The sequence below is a fragment of the Manis javanica genome, chromosome 11, assembly GCF_040802235.1.
Source record: "Manis javanica isolate MJ-LG chromosome 11, MJ_LKY, whole genome shotgun sequence".
Taxonomy (NCBI): Eukaryota; Metazoa; Chordata; class Mammalia; order Pholidota; family Manidae; genus Manis; species Manis javanica.
This window is the reverse complement of record NC_133166.1, coordinates 1,431,252-1,447,351: the sequence shown is the minus strand read 5'-3', so window position 1 is coordinate 1,447,351 and position 16,100 is coordinate 1,431,252. Positions and strand designations below refer to the sequence as shown.

Here is a 16,100-nt window from a genome sequence, read left to right as displayed (position 1 = left end):
AAGCGCTATCTAACCTTATTAAATTCTTGATGTATCTGCTCGCCTCAGTCTCATGTCCAATAAAATGTCTTAGGTGGAAGAAAGCGATAGCTAGATTGACCAATAAGATGTCAAATCCCTAGTGCTAGCATACAGTAACATCCAATCAGAGATCTCCTTCCGGGCCTAGGGGCGGTGCATCGGAGACAAGGCCCAATGGGAGTCTCAATGTGGGCAGAGGCAAGACTAGACAACACCGACGCCTAAGAGCGCCGGCGGCCCAGAGGGCCAGAAAGATGGCGGTCCTAGCACCTTTAATTGCTCTGGTGTATTCGGTGCCGCGACTTTCGCGATGGCTGGCCCGACCTTACTACCTTCTGTCAGCCCTGCTCTCTGCTGCCTTCCTACTTGTGAGGAAGCTGCCCCCTCTCTGCCACAGTCTCCCCACGCAGCGTGAAGACGGCAACCCGTGTGACTTTGATTGGGTGAGCGACCCCTGCCTAGGACCCCGTGACCTTGACTGCCCCTGCCCCAGCGGTTGCATTGGGAGCCCCAGGTTCACCTCTGGGAGGATACCCAAGGTTACGAGCCTAAAGCGGACTTAGAGTATTAGAGTGGAGGGCCTGGTCGGTCATCCGGTCTAAATCTCTTCGTGATCAGTTAAGATGAGAAAACGGTGGGTAAGCCTAAACAGCCTCTGTCTTCTGACCCATGAGTCCAGGATTCTTTTCATCTTACCATTCATACTCGTCAACAGTCCTACCCAGACTACACAAGTGCAGTGTTTATTACAGTGTTGCTTATTATTAAGGCCTCTTGAGGAGCCACCGAGGTAACAAGGCAAGTAGTATTTCCCGTTTTGTTTATGAAGAAATTAGTCTCAGTATGGTTAGGCGACTTGTCCAAGGTCACTCAACTAGTAAGTGACCGGAACTTGGGCTCCCTGTTCTGGCCATAGTACCTGCACACTCTTACACATTTCTTAATTCAGTGAACATTTCCAGGGAGCACACAATGTGCTAAGTACTGTGCTTCATACTGAGGATGCAAATATGCCTGTTAAGCCTGTTGAAAAGGAACTGTAGAAAATACATTGCAAAGAAATCTGTCTCAAACGTCTTGCTGTACTGCCCGAGTAGGAGTGGAGGGATCACTGAGAAAAATGGCTTGAAGCTGTGTGCACTCTGCTGTACAACAGTATCTGTGTTCTGAGGAAGGAGGTTAGTCATACCGTTTTTGTCTTTTCCAGCCCCCACCTAGTTTTATCCTCCATCCCTTGTTTACTCTTTCATACTTCTCTGCCCTTTCCCAGACAGTAGTATTGATAAGCTCAGGTGTAGCCCTGCTACAAAAAATCCTATTTTTATCTGATCCAGTAGTCCTCCCATATTGGTGGTGGTATTTTCCAAGACCCCCAGTGGGTGCCAGAAACCCAGATAGTACCATACCCTATGTATACTGTATTTTTTCCTATACACACATACATATGAAAAAGTTTATAAGTTAGGCACAGTAAGAGATTAATGGTAATAACTAATAATAAAATAAAATAATTATAGCAGTATATTACAGTAAAAGTTATGTGAACATGGTCTTTCTCAAAGTACCTTACTGTACTATAGTCACCCTTTTTGGATAATGTGAGATGATAAATGCCTACATGGTGAGGTGAAGTGAGGTGAATGATGTAGGCATTGTGGCATAGCATGGGCTTCTGATGATATGTCAGAAGGAAGATTATATACTTGCATCACCATTAGAAGAACATATACCATGAGTATACAAGCAGCCAAATCCAGAAAGTGGGAAAGTTGACAGATGACTCGGCTTCAACAGATAAATAGCCTGGAGTAAAAAGGAACAGCAGGTATCCATTAGAGATTAAGGAAGACCAAAGAAACACATCAGCTAGATATACTATGTCTTTTACTTGCTTGTTCTTGATTTGACTAAACAACTGTACAAAGACAATTTGAGATAATTGGGATCATTTGAATGAGGACCGAGTATTAGATAACAGTAAGGAATTATTGTGTGAAATATGATTATGTTATTTTGGTTTGTTAATAAGTTCATTCCTGTAAGAGAGATGAACTGAAGAATTTACAAGTGAAATGATTTAATTGGATTTTGTTTTAGGCTCTCCAGCAAAAAAAAAAAGGGGGTGGCACAGATGAAATGGAACCATTTTGGCAAAGTGTTACTATTGACTGAGTAGTACGGGTTCATTAAAGTATTGTAGGGCAAGAAAAATTTATTTTCTCTCTTTTGAGGTCTTGGCTGAGGCCCCTTATCAGAAAAGACAGATTAAAAACAATTAAAAGACAAACAGACGTCTATTAACATGTATACCTAATGTATACATGGGAGATAATACAGGGAAAAATGAATCACTCAAAGAGGGGGCTTAGAACTCTGACTTATACAGCATTTTTGACAAAAAACAATAAGAGAAATAACTAGACCTTCCGAAAGCAGTTCTAAGCTTCTAAGGGTGGCAAACTGAGAAGGTAAACTAATGGTAGATAAAGGCGAGTTTGTTATGCAGGGCCTCGGGTGCTCTCTCTAGGCTGATAGAATCTAAAGTTATCTCCCTTGATTAACTGTGTCCTTCCTGGTAGAGAAGGTTGGAGGGATGCCTTTGAAAATGTATTTCCTGCTTTTAGACAAATGGGAGAGGGCAGGGAGCTTTTCTTGTATCTATTTCTCAGTTGCTTTTAATGTCAAAATTATCCTCATGCCAAAGTGGCATATTTTGGGGAGGAGGCATATTCTGCTTTCCTTCAGTATCCTCTCTGCTTATGTATATTTGAAAATTTCTATAATAAAAAGTTTGAAAACAATGGAAAAATAAGCAAAACAATGAGAAGGGCTCTGCTTCTTGTAGATACTCTGGAACCCACTCTCATTCTGTCTTCAACCTATGGCTTTAAGGTCATCCCAGTATAGTCTAGCCAGCAGATGAAGAAAGCTGGAATGCAAGGACACCCTTTTTTACTGCCCGGTCCAGAAGTGGTACATCACTCACTTCTGCTCACATTCCACTCAGGGTTACTTGCTAGTCACATAGTTCTATCTAGATACAGGGATGCCAAGAAGGAAAAAGAAAAACGTTTGAAGTATACTTAGCCAGTCTTTACCATAGGCCCATTCTCTATCTTTTGAGAAGATTCCTTTTATTCCAATCTTTAGTGTCCTGGTGGACTGTAGTTCCCCTTTTAAATTTCATCTTTCCACAATTGTAAGCCCCAATTCTAACTCATTTCTTTTGTGAAAACTCTTCCTAATTCCTGCTCAGGTATGATATTTAGTAAGGTCTGTCATATTCCCTAACCCCCACATTATGTGTCCATTCCTAAATCCAATCAGGCACTCTTTGTTGGAACTGGAGGGTAAAAACCATGCTCCCTCTCTTAACTGTAAATTGCAGTTGATGGGTTCTGTCTCAGATAATGATTTGGCTCTCTGTATTATAAACAGAAAGGTATGGAAGGTCTCAGAACATCCAATCTAGTTGCTCTCCTATGCTTTCTTTCACATGGTTCTATAGTCTTTACTCTTTGAAATGTTCTTGTTTGTTTCCTTGTTTTGTTTACTGGCTGTCTCACTTCGCTTATATGGAGCTTACATTCTAGAAGGTGAGAAAGAACCAAGCCAAGGGTACTGAAAAGGACCTTCTAGACCTCTGAGAGGCCTCGTTCAACTCTCAAATTACCGTGGACTTCTGCACAATGTGGGGGTTAGGAGTGCCGACACTCCCCTCAACACAATTGAAAATACTCCCCCCCAAAACTTGACTACGAAAAGCCTATGGTCTGTTAACCAGAAGATTTACTGATTAACAGTCAATTAACATATATTTTGTACATTAAACGTATTGTATACCATATTCTTACAGCAAAGTAATCTAGAGAAAAATGTTTTTAAAATTGTCACAAATCTCAAAAAATTTTTCTGATGTACTTATTAAAAAAAATATGCATATAAGTGGACCTGGGCAGGTCAAACCTCTTATTCAAGGGTCAACTGTATATTAAAGGTGCATGGATTATTACTATAAATAATAGGCGGAGAGGAATGATGTAACATAAGCAAAACCAAACAAATGGAATAGCCAGATATTGTATCAATGGAATATTATTGAGAAAGTTTGCCTGAAAAAGTTTTATTTTACCAGGGTCACACTGAACTGGTTGTAATATCTTAGTTTTACACTATATCATACTTTATATAACTCTTTCATACATTGTCTATTTTTAGTTCTCACACTAGCATTTTGATACAAATACTGTTCGGTGGAGGAAACCACTGAAGGAGGTTAAGTGATTTGCTGAAAGGCACCAAGCCAGGTTGTGGCAGGGGTAGAACCTGAACCTAGATTGTGTCATTGGTGTTTTTCCCACTACATTTTAGCTGACTCCAGTTATTTTTCATTGTTAACCATTCCCAGTTTGCACGTCTGCTGGTTTTTATTGCATTGGCTCCCTTACCTACCCAAATCATCTCTCTTCACGCCATTCCTGTCATTTTGACTCTGTTCCAGAGAGAGGTTGAGATCCTGATGTTTCTCAGTGCCATTGTGATGATGAAAAACCGCAGATCCAGTAAGTTTAGCCTGCTTCTCTGTCTCTCAAGGTTAGGCCTAATTCCTTCCCTAATGCTTTCATTTATGTTAACAAGAGGGGCATTATTTGGTGAACTCGTCTGCTCATTCCACGCCAAGGCTGAATTTGATCTTGGACTTTTAAACCCTGCTCTCTCTCCCATTTCAAAGTATCCCAGGATGAGGGGACAAACAGTGGGGTATAGGAGCATGGAGCCAGCCTGACCTGTTACATCTCTGTGTTTCAGTCACCGTGGAGCAACATATTGGCAACATCTTCATGTTCAGTAAAGTTGCCAATGCCATTCTTTTTTTCCGCCTGGATATTCGCATGGGCCTGCTTTATATCACACTCTGCATAGGTAAGGAGACTGTAAAACTTGGTTGTGGGAACCAAGTTTCAATCCCAAACCAGTTTTTCTGTACCTTTCTTCTGTATCTTGTACCTAATTAATTATGCACGTGTCTCAGATAATAAAGAGTCTAAATAGACTTGAAGAGGAAGGGAATCTGTCATGTTGGTGGTCTGTTCTTCGGTGCTTGAAATCTTTGAGTTGGTGTGAATGTAAATCCCCTGCGGAAGTCTTTGCATGTTTACTCTCTGATACCTTCTTTCTGTGTTAACAGTGTTCCTGATGACATGCAAACCACCCCTGTATATGGGCCCTGAGTACATCAAGTACTTCAGTGATAAAACCATTGATGTGAGTGCTCTTTCTGTTTCTTGGGTCCTTTATGGGTAATTTTATAGTTGTGTCTTTACTTACTAGGAGCAGCAGTGCTCAGGATTGAAGTCAAATGTACTGTGGTTCATTATTGGATCTAGGGGAGGAAAGGAGGGGAAGCCAGGACGAGGAATTAGAGACCAAGGGCTGAACCTTTCCAGGAGTCTGTGATCCAGCTCACTGTTCTTCCCTGTGTGTGGCAGGAAGAGCTGGAGCGGGACAAGAGGGTCACTTGGATTGTGGAGTTCTTTGCCAATTGGTCTAATGACTGCCAGTCGTTTGCTCCTATCTATGCTGACCTCTCCCTCAAGTGAGTAGTGCAAAGGGAGGGATGATGGAAATCGACATGGCTGTCCCTTTCTTCTCATTGTTTTTGGCTTTGATTTTTGCACATCACAACCAAAGGCATTCCCTCCAACCCAAATATCTGTACTTCCACTTCTCCTGTCTTTCACTATGTTAAATAATGTATTCTTCTCAGGTACAACTGTACAGGGCTAAATTTTGGGAAGGTGGACGTTGGACGTTACACTGATGTTAGTACACGGTATGTAAGGGCCTGGGCCAGAGGGTTTGCGCAGGGGATCACTCAGAGTGCTGTATACAGGTGCATTTACAGAGTACTTTCCCCGCCCATAGGTACAGAGTGAGCATATCGCCTCTCACCAAGCAGCTACCTACGCTGATTCTGTTCCAAGGTGGAAAGGAGGTCATGCGGCGGCCACAAATTGACAAGAAAGGACGAGCTGTCTCTTGGACCTTCTCTGAGGTCACTTGAAAGAGTGGGCGAGTGTTTTTGGAGAAGGGTGTGGAGTAGTAGATGGGCTTTGGACTCCAACCTGGACTTTATTCCTAGCTTTTCCACCTGCCCCCTGGCTTTGAGAGTGTAGGCTATTTATGAGACCTCATGATGAATTCACTCAACAAATTCATATTATAGGCTTCTACCATATGCCAGAACTGCCAGCACTGGGAACTGTTATTAGTACCTATTGTCTGTAGGCCTTAGGTTCCTTAGCAGTAAACTGGAGTCAGTAGTACTAGGCTCACTGGGTTGTTTCATAGATTACATTAAATAATGCAACTGTAATTCTTGGCATGGTGATTGTCACATAATAGGTACTTAAATATTAGTTGACTTTTTCCCAGGTACCCAAAACACAGAGTTAGGTTAGAGTAGATTTCTGCCCTCTGCTTCCTTCTTTCCTAGTGTTCCTAAATACCGTAGTGCTAGTAAGTACTCTCCCTTCCAGCCTGAACCTTGATGTGTGTGTGCATGGATTTCTTCTGTGCAGGAGAATGTGATTCGAGAGTTCAACTTGAATGAGCTGTATCAACGGGCCAAGAAGCTATCAAAGGCTGGCGAAAATATCCCAGAGGAGCACCCTGTGGCCCCAACCCCCACCAGCGTGCCAGATGGGGAAAGCAAGAAGGACAAATAAGATCCTGGCCTCCTCAGTACTTTGCTCTCATGTCAATCCCAGGCACCTTTGAGGCCCTGCCCGTTTTGTAACCACCAGCCTTGCCTGAGGCTTTGGCCTTTTATTTATGTTTTCCCTGTTTGGGCTGTACCTGGGTGGGGCAGGGTGCTGCTTCCGGTTTTAAAGAGGCTTCTAGGCCGTCTACAGCGACCCACCAGGAAGGCCTTCTCTGCTGTGTCTATCTCTTGACCGAAGGAAGGGAGAGATCTCACATAATTGAGGAGGAAATTCTTTCCTTCCAAGCTTGGATCAGTGTGTCAGCTGCCATCCACCACTCACCTGTCCACCACGCTGTGGTTTCATTATGCCTGTCAGTGGACCTATACAGCCTAATTAAACCCAAACATAACATGCCTGGGGTATTGAGTCAGTGCTAAGATTTTTCCATTAAGGACCTTTGCTTCTTTAGGCACTTCTGACTTGGTCTGTGGCCTTCATTAAAAAGTTTAAGCCTACCTTTGTGATTGGTCCTAAGGAGAAACATTTAACCACAGTTCTCATTGAAGACTGGAACAATCCCATTTTATGGAGATTGGGAGAAAGGGGGATAGAGATTTACAACATTCCTTTGGAGGAGAAAGCTCTGGGCGGAATTGGGGTTTCACTCACCGTCCTACTTTCCCTGTACCCAGTTGATGGTTTTCCACAATAAAGAGACTGGAATTTCCTTTGATTACACCTTTGTGTGTTCTGCCAGTATAAAAGCCGGGCAATTGCCCATTTCCTTAATTTAAAAGGCTATGCTAATTAGTTTCACCAATTGCTGGGCATTGGTTGCCAGAATTGGGGGGAGTTGTGCAAGACTACTATCCTTCACGTCAGGGAGTTCGGCTGTGGATTTGGCTTGGGATTGGTCCCAGTCCCAGGAGGCGGCGCGGGGTGGGGGCGGGCGGCGCACACTTCAGCCCCAGGGGAGGTTACCGAAGAACCTGCGCAAAGCCAGTCGTGTCTTGCCACCCCCGGCAATCCCTGGTCTTTGGATCCGGGGCCCCAGTACCTCCCCCTGCTACGTGCGTAGTGGCTCTGCCGGAAGTTCCCGCCTCCAGGCCACGTGTGGGCTCGGCGCCAAGCTTCCCGCTGCTTGGAGCAGCGTCTGTCCTGCTGTGTGGATCGCGGAGCGGCCGCGTCTGCTGCCAGTGCCTGCTCAGTGGCCGGGTTTCCACCCTGTTCCCGCCCCAGGTCGGCTCAGTTCCTGGCCGGGCTCGGGGGGCTATGGCTTCCCGCGGGAGGAAGCGCAAGGCGGAGGCAGCGGCGGTGGCGGTCGAGAAGCGAGAGAAATTGGCTAGCGGCCGAGAGGGAGTGGAGGAGGCGGCCGTCGTTATAGAGCATTGGTGAGGGGCCTGCGGAAACACGGGGCGGGGGGCAAGGGCGTCGCATACCTCGGGCCTTAGCCTCTGACCTCCTGTCTCCCCAGCACCAGCTGACGCGTCTACGGGCGCAACGCCGCGGCCCTGAGCCAGGCGCTGCGCCTGGAGGCCCCGCAGCTGCCAGTGAGGGTGAACCCTGCCAAACCCCGGAGGGGCAGCTTCGAGGTGACGCTGCTGCGCCCGGACGGCAGCAGTGAGTGGGGGCCCGGGTCTGGGGCAGGGGCATGGTTCCGAGGCGAGGAAGCGCCGGTCTCAGCCGCGGTCACCAGATGATTGTGGAGAGATGGTGGTGGATTCCCTATTAACTTCGCCTTCCTCGGTCTTTTCCCAGGTGTGGAGCTCTGGACGGGGGTTAAGAAGGGGCCCCCACGTAAACTCAAGTTCCCTGAGCCTGAAGAGGTGGTGGAGGAGCTGAAGAAGTACCTGTCGTAGGGAAATTTGGGCCGAAGCCCTCGCGCTGAGGTTTGAGATGAGACGGGGAGTTGATTGATCTTGGTGTGGCTATCTCCCAAGCAGCCCTGCTCACCTTATTTCACAGAGGGTCTACATTATCATAGGTCTTCCCTTTCTCTTACTTAGAATTTCCTCTACTGGGAATACCTCTCCCCCTTTTAAGTGGTATGAAGAACCTTTAAAATAACTGTTTCCTTTGCTAACTTCATGTTTTATGCCATTGTCTTTGAGCTTAGTCCAGGGTACTGATGCTGTAAATGTTTGTCTGGGGAAATGAAGTTTGTGCCCTCTGAGATGCAGTTGTTGCCCTGGGGATGTAGGCCAGTTTGTTTAAAAATCCATTTTCCATGGCGTGTGTTTTATTTGAAAATTCCATTGGTTCTCTTTTATTAGTTAAAATGATTGACACGTGTTACTGTATTTGTACAAGTTATGATTTTCCCCCTTTTAATGGCAAAATCTTTGCATAACTTCACATATACTTCCACCCTCTTGGGATTTTTATTCCTAGTATGCTTCTTTCTGTTCCGAATCTCATATGATATATACTGCTTTGGTATATTGTCAGGCACTTGATATGTTGAGTGGGATGTGGGAGAGGAAGCAGTCCTGGAGGTTTTTGGGTTGGGGGCAGGGCACACCTTCTTTGGGCTTCTCCATTGCCTGCGTCCCCCTTCTCTAACTGTCTCCTCTCATTTTCACAGCCTTCTGTCTCTGGTGATGTTGGAACATTTATGACGGGACGTGGCCAAACCTCAGCCATGTGCCTGAAGCTGTGGTTTCTCCCCCTCCAGAAATGATTCGGTTGTTAGGCAACCCTCTAGTAAGGCATTAAAAAGTTTTTGGGTTTGGTTTGTTTAATAAAAGTTGAAACAAAGTATTTGAGTAATTAAAACTTCCTTCTCATGGTAAGGGATGGACAAAGCCAGCCCCTTGTATGTTTTCATAGCCTAAGGTGCACCAGTTAACCTGAAGCTCCTAGGGTCCCTGGTAGAGCACATGAATACCTTAAAAACTGGGGAGAAGTAAATTTTTATTTAAAAAAAACAACTGGATCTCTTTTAATTCACTGGAAGTAATGATGGGAGTAATCTTCCTGTTCTTCACAGAGGTTGTGGCTAGACTTCCCATCCTGGCAGTGGATAAAAACCCCACAATAGGTACTGGACAATAGTGTGTCACTCCCACCCGTTCAGTGTTCCGCCCCAGCACTACTTCACACACCACCTTCTGGAACATTTTCTCTTACACAGAACCCCCACCACAGAGTGTTCTTTCTCAACTTCTGGATTAGCAGTAACTATAGATGCCTCCACCTGGAAAGCCTTGGCTGTTACCTATGATCCACTAGAGTTGGGGACCGTTTATTGTCACTAACTGAAATACAGATTACAAACTAGTAAGATGGGTAAGTTCAACATTTTCTCTCCATGGAACTACTTGACCTCTGCCGGGCTTCCAAAGCCTGGGGAGGGGAGGAGGGATCTATAATAGTGCCAGGGCTACATCTGTCTTGTGTAAGAGAACAGTGCATGTGCCAACCTCTGCCAATACACCTGCTAGCCAACATTACCCACCTTATCGTGCCTTACCTGCTTTCCTCACTCCACTACATTAATATGTCTACCACCTCTGTTTCTGACTCTGAAGAAGGGTCAGGCCACACAGAGGGAATACTGGTAGGCACCAGCCCCCCCTGTGATGTCCAGTCCACCACATCGATCTCCTCATCAGAGCTTGCAGGAAGTGGGCCCAACCATTCTGAGTTGCTAAATACCTCCCTGCCTGCCTCTGGACCAGGGTATAATATCTCATCCATAGTTAGGGACTCATCTGGCTCAGTTTCCGCCCAGTTAGAACAAGTTGGCAAGAGGTCCTCAGAGGACCTTTGGGGAGTGTCAAGGGAGTCAGCATGGAGAAGTGTGTCCCTCTGAGAGGGCTGGGAGCAGGTGATTTCCAGGTCTCCAGTCCAAGAGCTTTCCACTGAAAGCACCTCCCCTTCACTCATCTCAGAGGGCACGACTAGGGGGCTAAGTGACTTAATGGGCTCTTCGTTCTCTGTGGGCATGACAAGGGTGCTAAAGGACTCATCTGACTCTCTGTTCTCACTAACAGGCTCCTTTTCCAATCTTGTGAGCTCTCTGGGCCAGAGTTCCATGTCTGGCAGACACCATTCTTCCCCTTCAATCCAGTTCTTCCCAGTGCCTGTCAGGTGATAAGCCGGGGGGGTCATGCAGTCCTCAGCTCCAGGACTCTCCAGAGGCGGCTGAGTGTCTGAGCCACAGAGCATGAAGTCCAGGATCTCCTCCAGCTCACTGGTGGCGGCGGCACTTGTGATTCTGTACTCCTCGGCTTCACAGGGCTGCCCGAGTAGGGCTGTGTCAGATGCAAAGGGCTCCCCGCCATCAACAGCCACCCCAGGTTCCTTCCCTGCCAGCTCTGGACTGGACCCAACCTCGGACTTCACTACTGGGTGGTCTGGGGAGCGGCTGGCAGAAAGAATATCTCGTAGCCTAGAGCACACAAAGGAGTCTGGACACGGGTCTGTTCTAGCGGATGGCGTTTCCTGCCCCTTAGCTGAGGAGGGCCTAGTCCCTGGAGGCTCTTCTAAGTCACCAGGTTCTGGGACCTGAGGGCTGTCTTGAGGACTTTTGAGGGGAGGCTCTTGCACCACCTCCCAACACGTACCGTTGACAATTTTCCGAAGTTTCACTTTCCCAACGTGTCCTTCCTCTGCAGAGTCTGAGTTTGGTGCCCTGACTTGAGGGCTCTGCTTGTTGCTCCCACCCATCTTTCCAAGACCACACGGGCCTGGGGTGCTCTGTAGAGGACTCACTCTCTGTCGTTTCTGTTTGTCTTCTGGTGCTTCTTTATTTACACTTTTCTGCCGCCATAGACGCCGGCCAGGGGCTGTGGGTGCTGAGCTGGGTCCACTTAAAATGCTGGAAGGCTTTGATGTACAAACATCAGGAGATGGCTTTGAACGACTCAGCCTGATTTTTCTGGGCAATAGGCGCTCATTCACTGAAGGGTACAAGCTGGGTGGGGAAAGTGCCGTAGGACCAAGAGCAGGGTCACTTTTATTCTCTTTAGGTCCCTGACTGTGGCTCGACGGTGAGTTTTTTTCTTGAGTTCCGCAGACTCTGGCCTTCCTCTTGAGCAGAAGAGAGCCCGACCAGTTCTCTGCATTCTGTCGGTTGCTCTTCTCCTGAGGCCCTTCCTCCTTCCCCGAGGACTTCAATCTCACTGCTCCAGGAGGGCAGGGAATCTGGGTAACAGGCAGTGGAGTACAATGGCAGTGGCTGGATGCCACCACCCTGGCAGTGATTGGTGCGGCACCTGGAGGTTGGAAGCACTTCCGGTTCAGTCTTCGGCCCTGAGGAGGCTTCACCAACTTCCCACCCTCCAGCTGAAGGGATTCTAGCTCAGACACATGGAGCTGACGGGCAGCAGAAAGCACATCCTGGGCTTCCTCTTGAGATGCTTCCATCTCTGAGGTATACAGGAAGTCCACCAACTTCCTAAGTGTCTTCATCTTCAGCCCCTCTAGTTCCAGCACCACCTTCTGGCCTGGAGCTGGCCACTCCCGCTTCAGGCGCTCTGTGAAGAAGGGGCTGTAGGCTGACAGGATGCAGCAATGGGCTGGGATTGCCTCACCTACAGGGAGACCCAAACACTGTTACCTTAGCATGTTCATGGGCTGAGCACCGATGTTACTGCCCAAATGTGCTGCCCCTTCTCTCAGTTTTCCTCCATGGAAGTTCAGGTAGAGGAAAAATTTCTTCCTTCTGCCTGTTAGGAACCCACTAGTAGCTAGCTAACATTTTTTATCCTTCAAAATCTACTTCAGACCTCACCTCTTTCAGAAAGCCTTCACCCCACTCAAGTCTAGGTTAGGGCTACTGGGCACAGGAGCACCGGGTTATCTGTATTGTATTGTATTGTTATCTGTACTGTAATTGCCCATGTCCTTAACTAAAGTGAAGCTCTGAAGTCGGACACCACATCTCTCTTGCTCACTGAGGTATACCCCCTGCTTGGCACACAGGAGTGGGTTAAATACTTGCTGAATAATTTTTTTTTACTTACATGAGAATTAAAATTTTTTTTTATAGAAGCTGCTTGTGGTCTAATAACAAGAATATGTGCTTTGGGTGCAGACAGGGTTCCAGTTCTCCTGACCTCAAGGCATTGCCTGTAAGGCAGTGATTGCTCCTGACCCACCTACTCACTTTATGAGTAATTCCTGGGCAATCTCATTTTCTCTCAAGACTTCAATTAAAGGCTTACTGATGACTCCCAGATCTACCTCTGCCCAGATATCTTTCCTGAAGTATTAAATACACCATATCCTGTATGTCCCACAAGTATCTCCAATGCAACCTTTCCAGAAAATGAAATCATTCTGTACCTCCCCAAACCTCCTGTTTCTTACTTCAAAATAAGGTATCCCATTCACCCAGCTGCCCAAGCCTGAAAACTAGAAATTAATCTTTGATTCCTCCTTCTGCCTTACACATTGCATCTAATCAAACAATTATAAAAAAAAGCTAGTACTTGAGTCCTTATTATGAGTCAGATGTTTTAAGGGTTTTACCAATATTAATTCATCTGATCTCCACTGCAACCCTGTGAACTAGCTATTATTTCAGATGGGTAAACTGGCATAGTTAAGTAACATGTCCACAGTTACATGGTTATAGTAAGTAGCAGGGACAAGACTGGAACCCAGGGAGTATCTTAACTGCAGTTAAGTTTTGTAAATGCTCTTTAATAGCTTATAAGCCAAAATTTCTCTATTCTCAATGCCTTACTTAGGGCACCATTCTCTCTCTCCTGGACTCCCCAACAGCATCCTATCCAGGTTCAATAACAATCCAATAATTCTCTTGTGTCCTGAGTGCTATTTCTACAGCAGGTATCTGAATAACTTTTTTCTGAAAACCTTTAAATACATTTCCCAGTGTTCTGAGGACAAGATCTACTTTGCATAACACTTCAGACCTTACATTGCTGCTAATTTCTCTTGCCCTCTCTCTGATCAACACTTGTGATCTGCACTCTAGCCATAAAGAACCACTCACAAATCTCTGGTCACATCTCTAAATCTTGGTACATACTGTTCTCTCTGCCTGGGAAAAATATTTTCCCACTTCCTCCTACTTCTGGTTGTCCTCCCGATCTCAACGAAGAAGTTATTTCCTTCAAGAAAATCTCACTAACCCCTGTCCCCCAACCTCAAGCCTGTGAAGGATGTTCCTTTTTTGTGCTCCTTTATCAGCCTATACTTAGGCTGCTATATTATTAATTATACTGCAGTTACTTGAATGCACTGGTTATCTGAATGTCACTCCCTTACAAGATTTCCTTACAAGGAGGGACTTTATCTTCTCATATACTGTATGCCCATGCTACTACAGTGTACTAGCATACAATAAGCAATGGATATTTGTTTAGTTTGAATTAAGGAATGAATCCCACCTCTGCACTTACCAAGAGGACCAACAAGCAAGTCACTTTCTAGGGTTCAATTCACTCATTTGTAGAACCTGAATCATATAACATTACTTATCTCACATAGCTGTTACAAGAATGAAAGGAGATACTATATGTGCTCTGTAAACTGTGAAGCGCTACACAATGTTGGTTATCATAATTCTTTTTTATAAATGAAGAATATCTCCAGAGATTAAATCACTTGCCCATTTGTCACAGTCTAAATAGCAAAGGTAGGATTTAAAGTCTGACTCCTAGTCTTGGGCCTTTTACACTATACCAGGGCCTACCTTATGCTGATATAACATTTCAAGTGTAAAGGGAAGGGGTGGAAATGAGCTATATATTTTTAGTTCTAACAGTAAACAGCAAAACTCATCAATCTGAAGTCAAGAGAAAAATTAAGCAGTAGCTTGACAAGAAAATGGGAATGTATGTAATAATACTGTCCAGCACACTGTGCTCAGTACACTACTTGCACTGTGTAAGTGCTTTACATACGCTAACTCAGTCTTCACACCCATCCCTTTACAATGTTATCCGTGTTTTATAGAATTTCTATGCTAACAAAACTTTACAATTAGTTTTCTTAAGAGAAAAAGAGAATAGTCTCATTTACACTCTTAAAAACAGTAACTCCTAGAAACAAACAGCTCTTTACCAAATAGCTTGCAGTGGTCAATAGGCAATAATAACACATTTTCCTGGTTTTGTCCTCCCCCTACCCCACCCCCCGGCCCTGAACTCATTTTATATTCTACGGTGAATTTTTTTTAAATTAGTGTCAATATACAATTTTATGTTGGTTTCAAATGTACATCACAGTGGTTCAGCAGTTCTATGGTGAATTTTCAATTGAGTCTCCACTAGTTTCTTACCTTCTGCCTTCAGAAGGACATCACAGAACACACCACTCTGTTGTTGGTGATGAAGCTGCAGAAAAGCTAACCGGAGGAACTGGGGATTCCTGTATACGATTTTGGGACTGGCAGGAGAGCACATGTTGGTCTCTTAACAAACCTAGGTTTTCACAGATCAGATTCCTGTGGATGAGATAACACATTTCAGAAGCACACCTAAGTTATACCTCATTTGTTTTTCTGTCTTTGAAATGGTAGGGAAATTTTGAAAATGGAGATAATAACCATGAGTTGAGGAACTAAAAGCCCAGAAATTGTGCCCAGGGTATCTCAAGAAAGAATATCACAGTGATTACATGTGAGAGCTCAGAGAGAAACCTAGATCTGAATCTCAGCTCTGTTATTAGCCTAGCTGTATAAATCTCAGGCATATGACCTAGCTTCTCTGAGTCTCACTTTTTTCATCTATGAAATGGGAATGATGGCAGTACTCAAAGGGCTGTCTTAAAGATTAAATGAGGTAAAAATTGCTTAGCACTATGTGTGCCTGGCACATAATAACTGTCACCTCCAAAATGGTGTTATTATCCTTAAACCTTTCTCATTCACATTACCACTGAGACTCAACTCCTACATTGCTAACTATTTATATTATTCCTGAGCACCACATTTCCTTGATTCATGGTTAAAATCCTCAATTTTACACTTTTTAGAGAAACAATACTGAATATAAAATTTTCTAGGAAGTCATAAATACCTTCTTTCCTCTGAGCTCACTCTATCACATTAACCAGCAGAGGGTGCACCGTAAAAAGAAGCTGCTGGACTTGGTGGGACGGTCTCACAGAAATAGGAACATTGCCACCCTTGGTTCAGATGTTCTTGACCCAAAGCAAGCCTGATTCTGCTCTGAAATTGGCCAGGAATTTGGTCTTTGCGTTTGTCAGTCTGGTTAATTACCTGGCAAAGAAAGGAACAAGACAGTTTAGCTTTCTGCTCCTCCCAAAAGAAACGGTATTTTGACTTCAGGCTGTGTTTCCAGCTTTTTGCAGTGAAACCCCCACACTCACTGCTCAGCTGGTGTTCCTTTCCTGGCATGCAGTTTTCTGTCAGGTGACACTGAGGATTCAAATAAT

The 16,100-nt window shown here is 45.1% G+C and overlaps 3 protein-coding genes across 5 annotated transcripts; 2 read left to right on the top strand and 1 right to left on the bottom strand.

Moving 5' to 3' along the window:
- Positions 1-195: 195 nt before the first annotated feature.
- On the top strand, positions 196-7,461 carry TMX2 (thioredoxin related transmembrane protein 2). Of its 3 annotated transcripts, none has more exons than XM_036996740.2 (8): positions 199-464; positions 4,430-4,583; positions 4,831-4,944; positions 5,210-5,286; positions 5,511-5,617; positions 5,789-5,854; positions 5,947-6,076; positions 6,603-7,461. In XM_036996740.2, the coding sequence occupies exons 1-8, from the start codon at positions 276-278 to the stop codon at positions 6,747-6,749; spliced, it is 984 nt and encodes a 327-aa protein (XP_036852635.2). In that variant the 5' UTR covers positions 199-275; the 3' UTR covers positions 6,750-7,461. The 3 variants fall into 3 exon arrangements, with proteins under 3 accessions (XP_036852636.1, XP_036852635.2, XP_017524277.1); XM_017668788.3 differs by having other exon boundaries at positions 203-464; positions 4,523-4,583; XM_036996741.2 differs by lacking the exon at positions 6,603-7,461 and having other exon boundaries at positions 196-464; positions 4,523-4,583; positions 5,789-5,843.
- Positions 7,462-7,710: 249 nt separating this feature from the next.
- On the top strand, positions 7,711-9,486 carry SELENOH (selenoprotein H). The gene is made up of 4 exons (XM_017668789.3): positions 7,711-8,119; positions 8,203-8,348; positions 8,487-8,617; positions 9,313-9,486. Exons 1-3 carry the CDS (start codon positions 8,001-8,003, stop codon positions 8,585-8,587), a joined length of 366 nt encoding a protein of 121 aa, XP_017524278.1. The 5' UTR covers positions 7,711-8,000; the 3' UTR covers positions 8,588-8,617; positions 9,313-9,486.
- A 138-nt stretch (positions 9,487-9,624) lies between these two features.
- BTBD18 (BTB domain containing 18) lies at positions 9,625-15,106 on the bottom strand. The gene is made up of 2 exons (XM_017668763.3): positions 14,983-15,106; positions 9,625-12,265 (listed from the first exon to the last, which is right to left on the bottom strand). The coding sequence occupies exons 1-2, from the start codon at positions 15,104-15,106 to the stop codon at positions 10,218-10,220; spliced, it is 2,172 nt and encodes a 723-aa protein (XP_017524252.3). The 3' UTR covers positions 9,625-10,217.
- Positions 15,107-16,100: the final 994 nt, after the last annotated feature.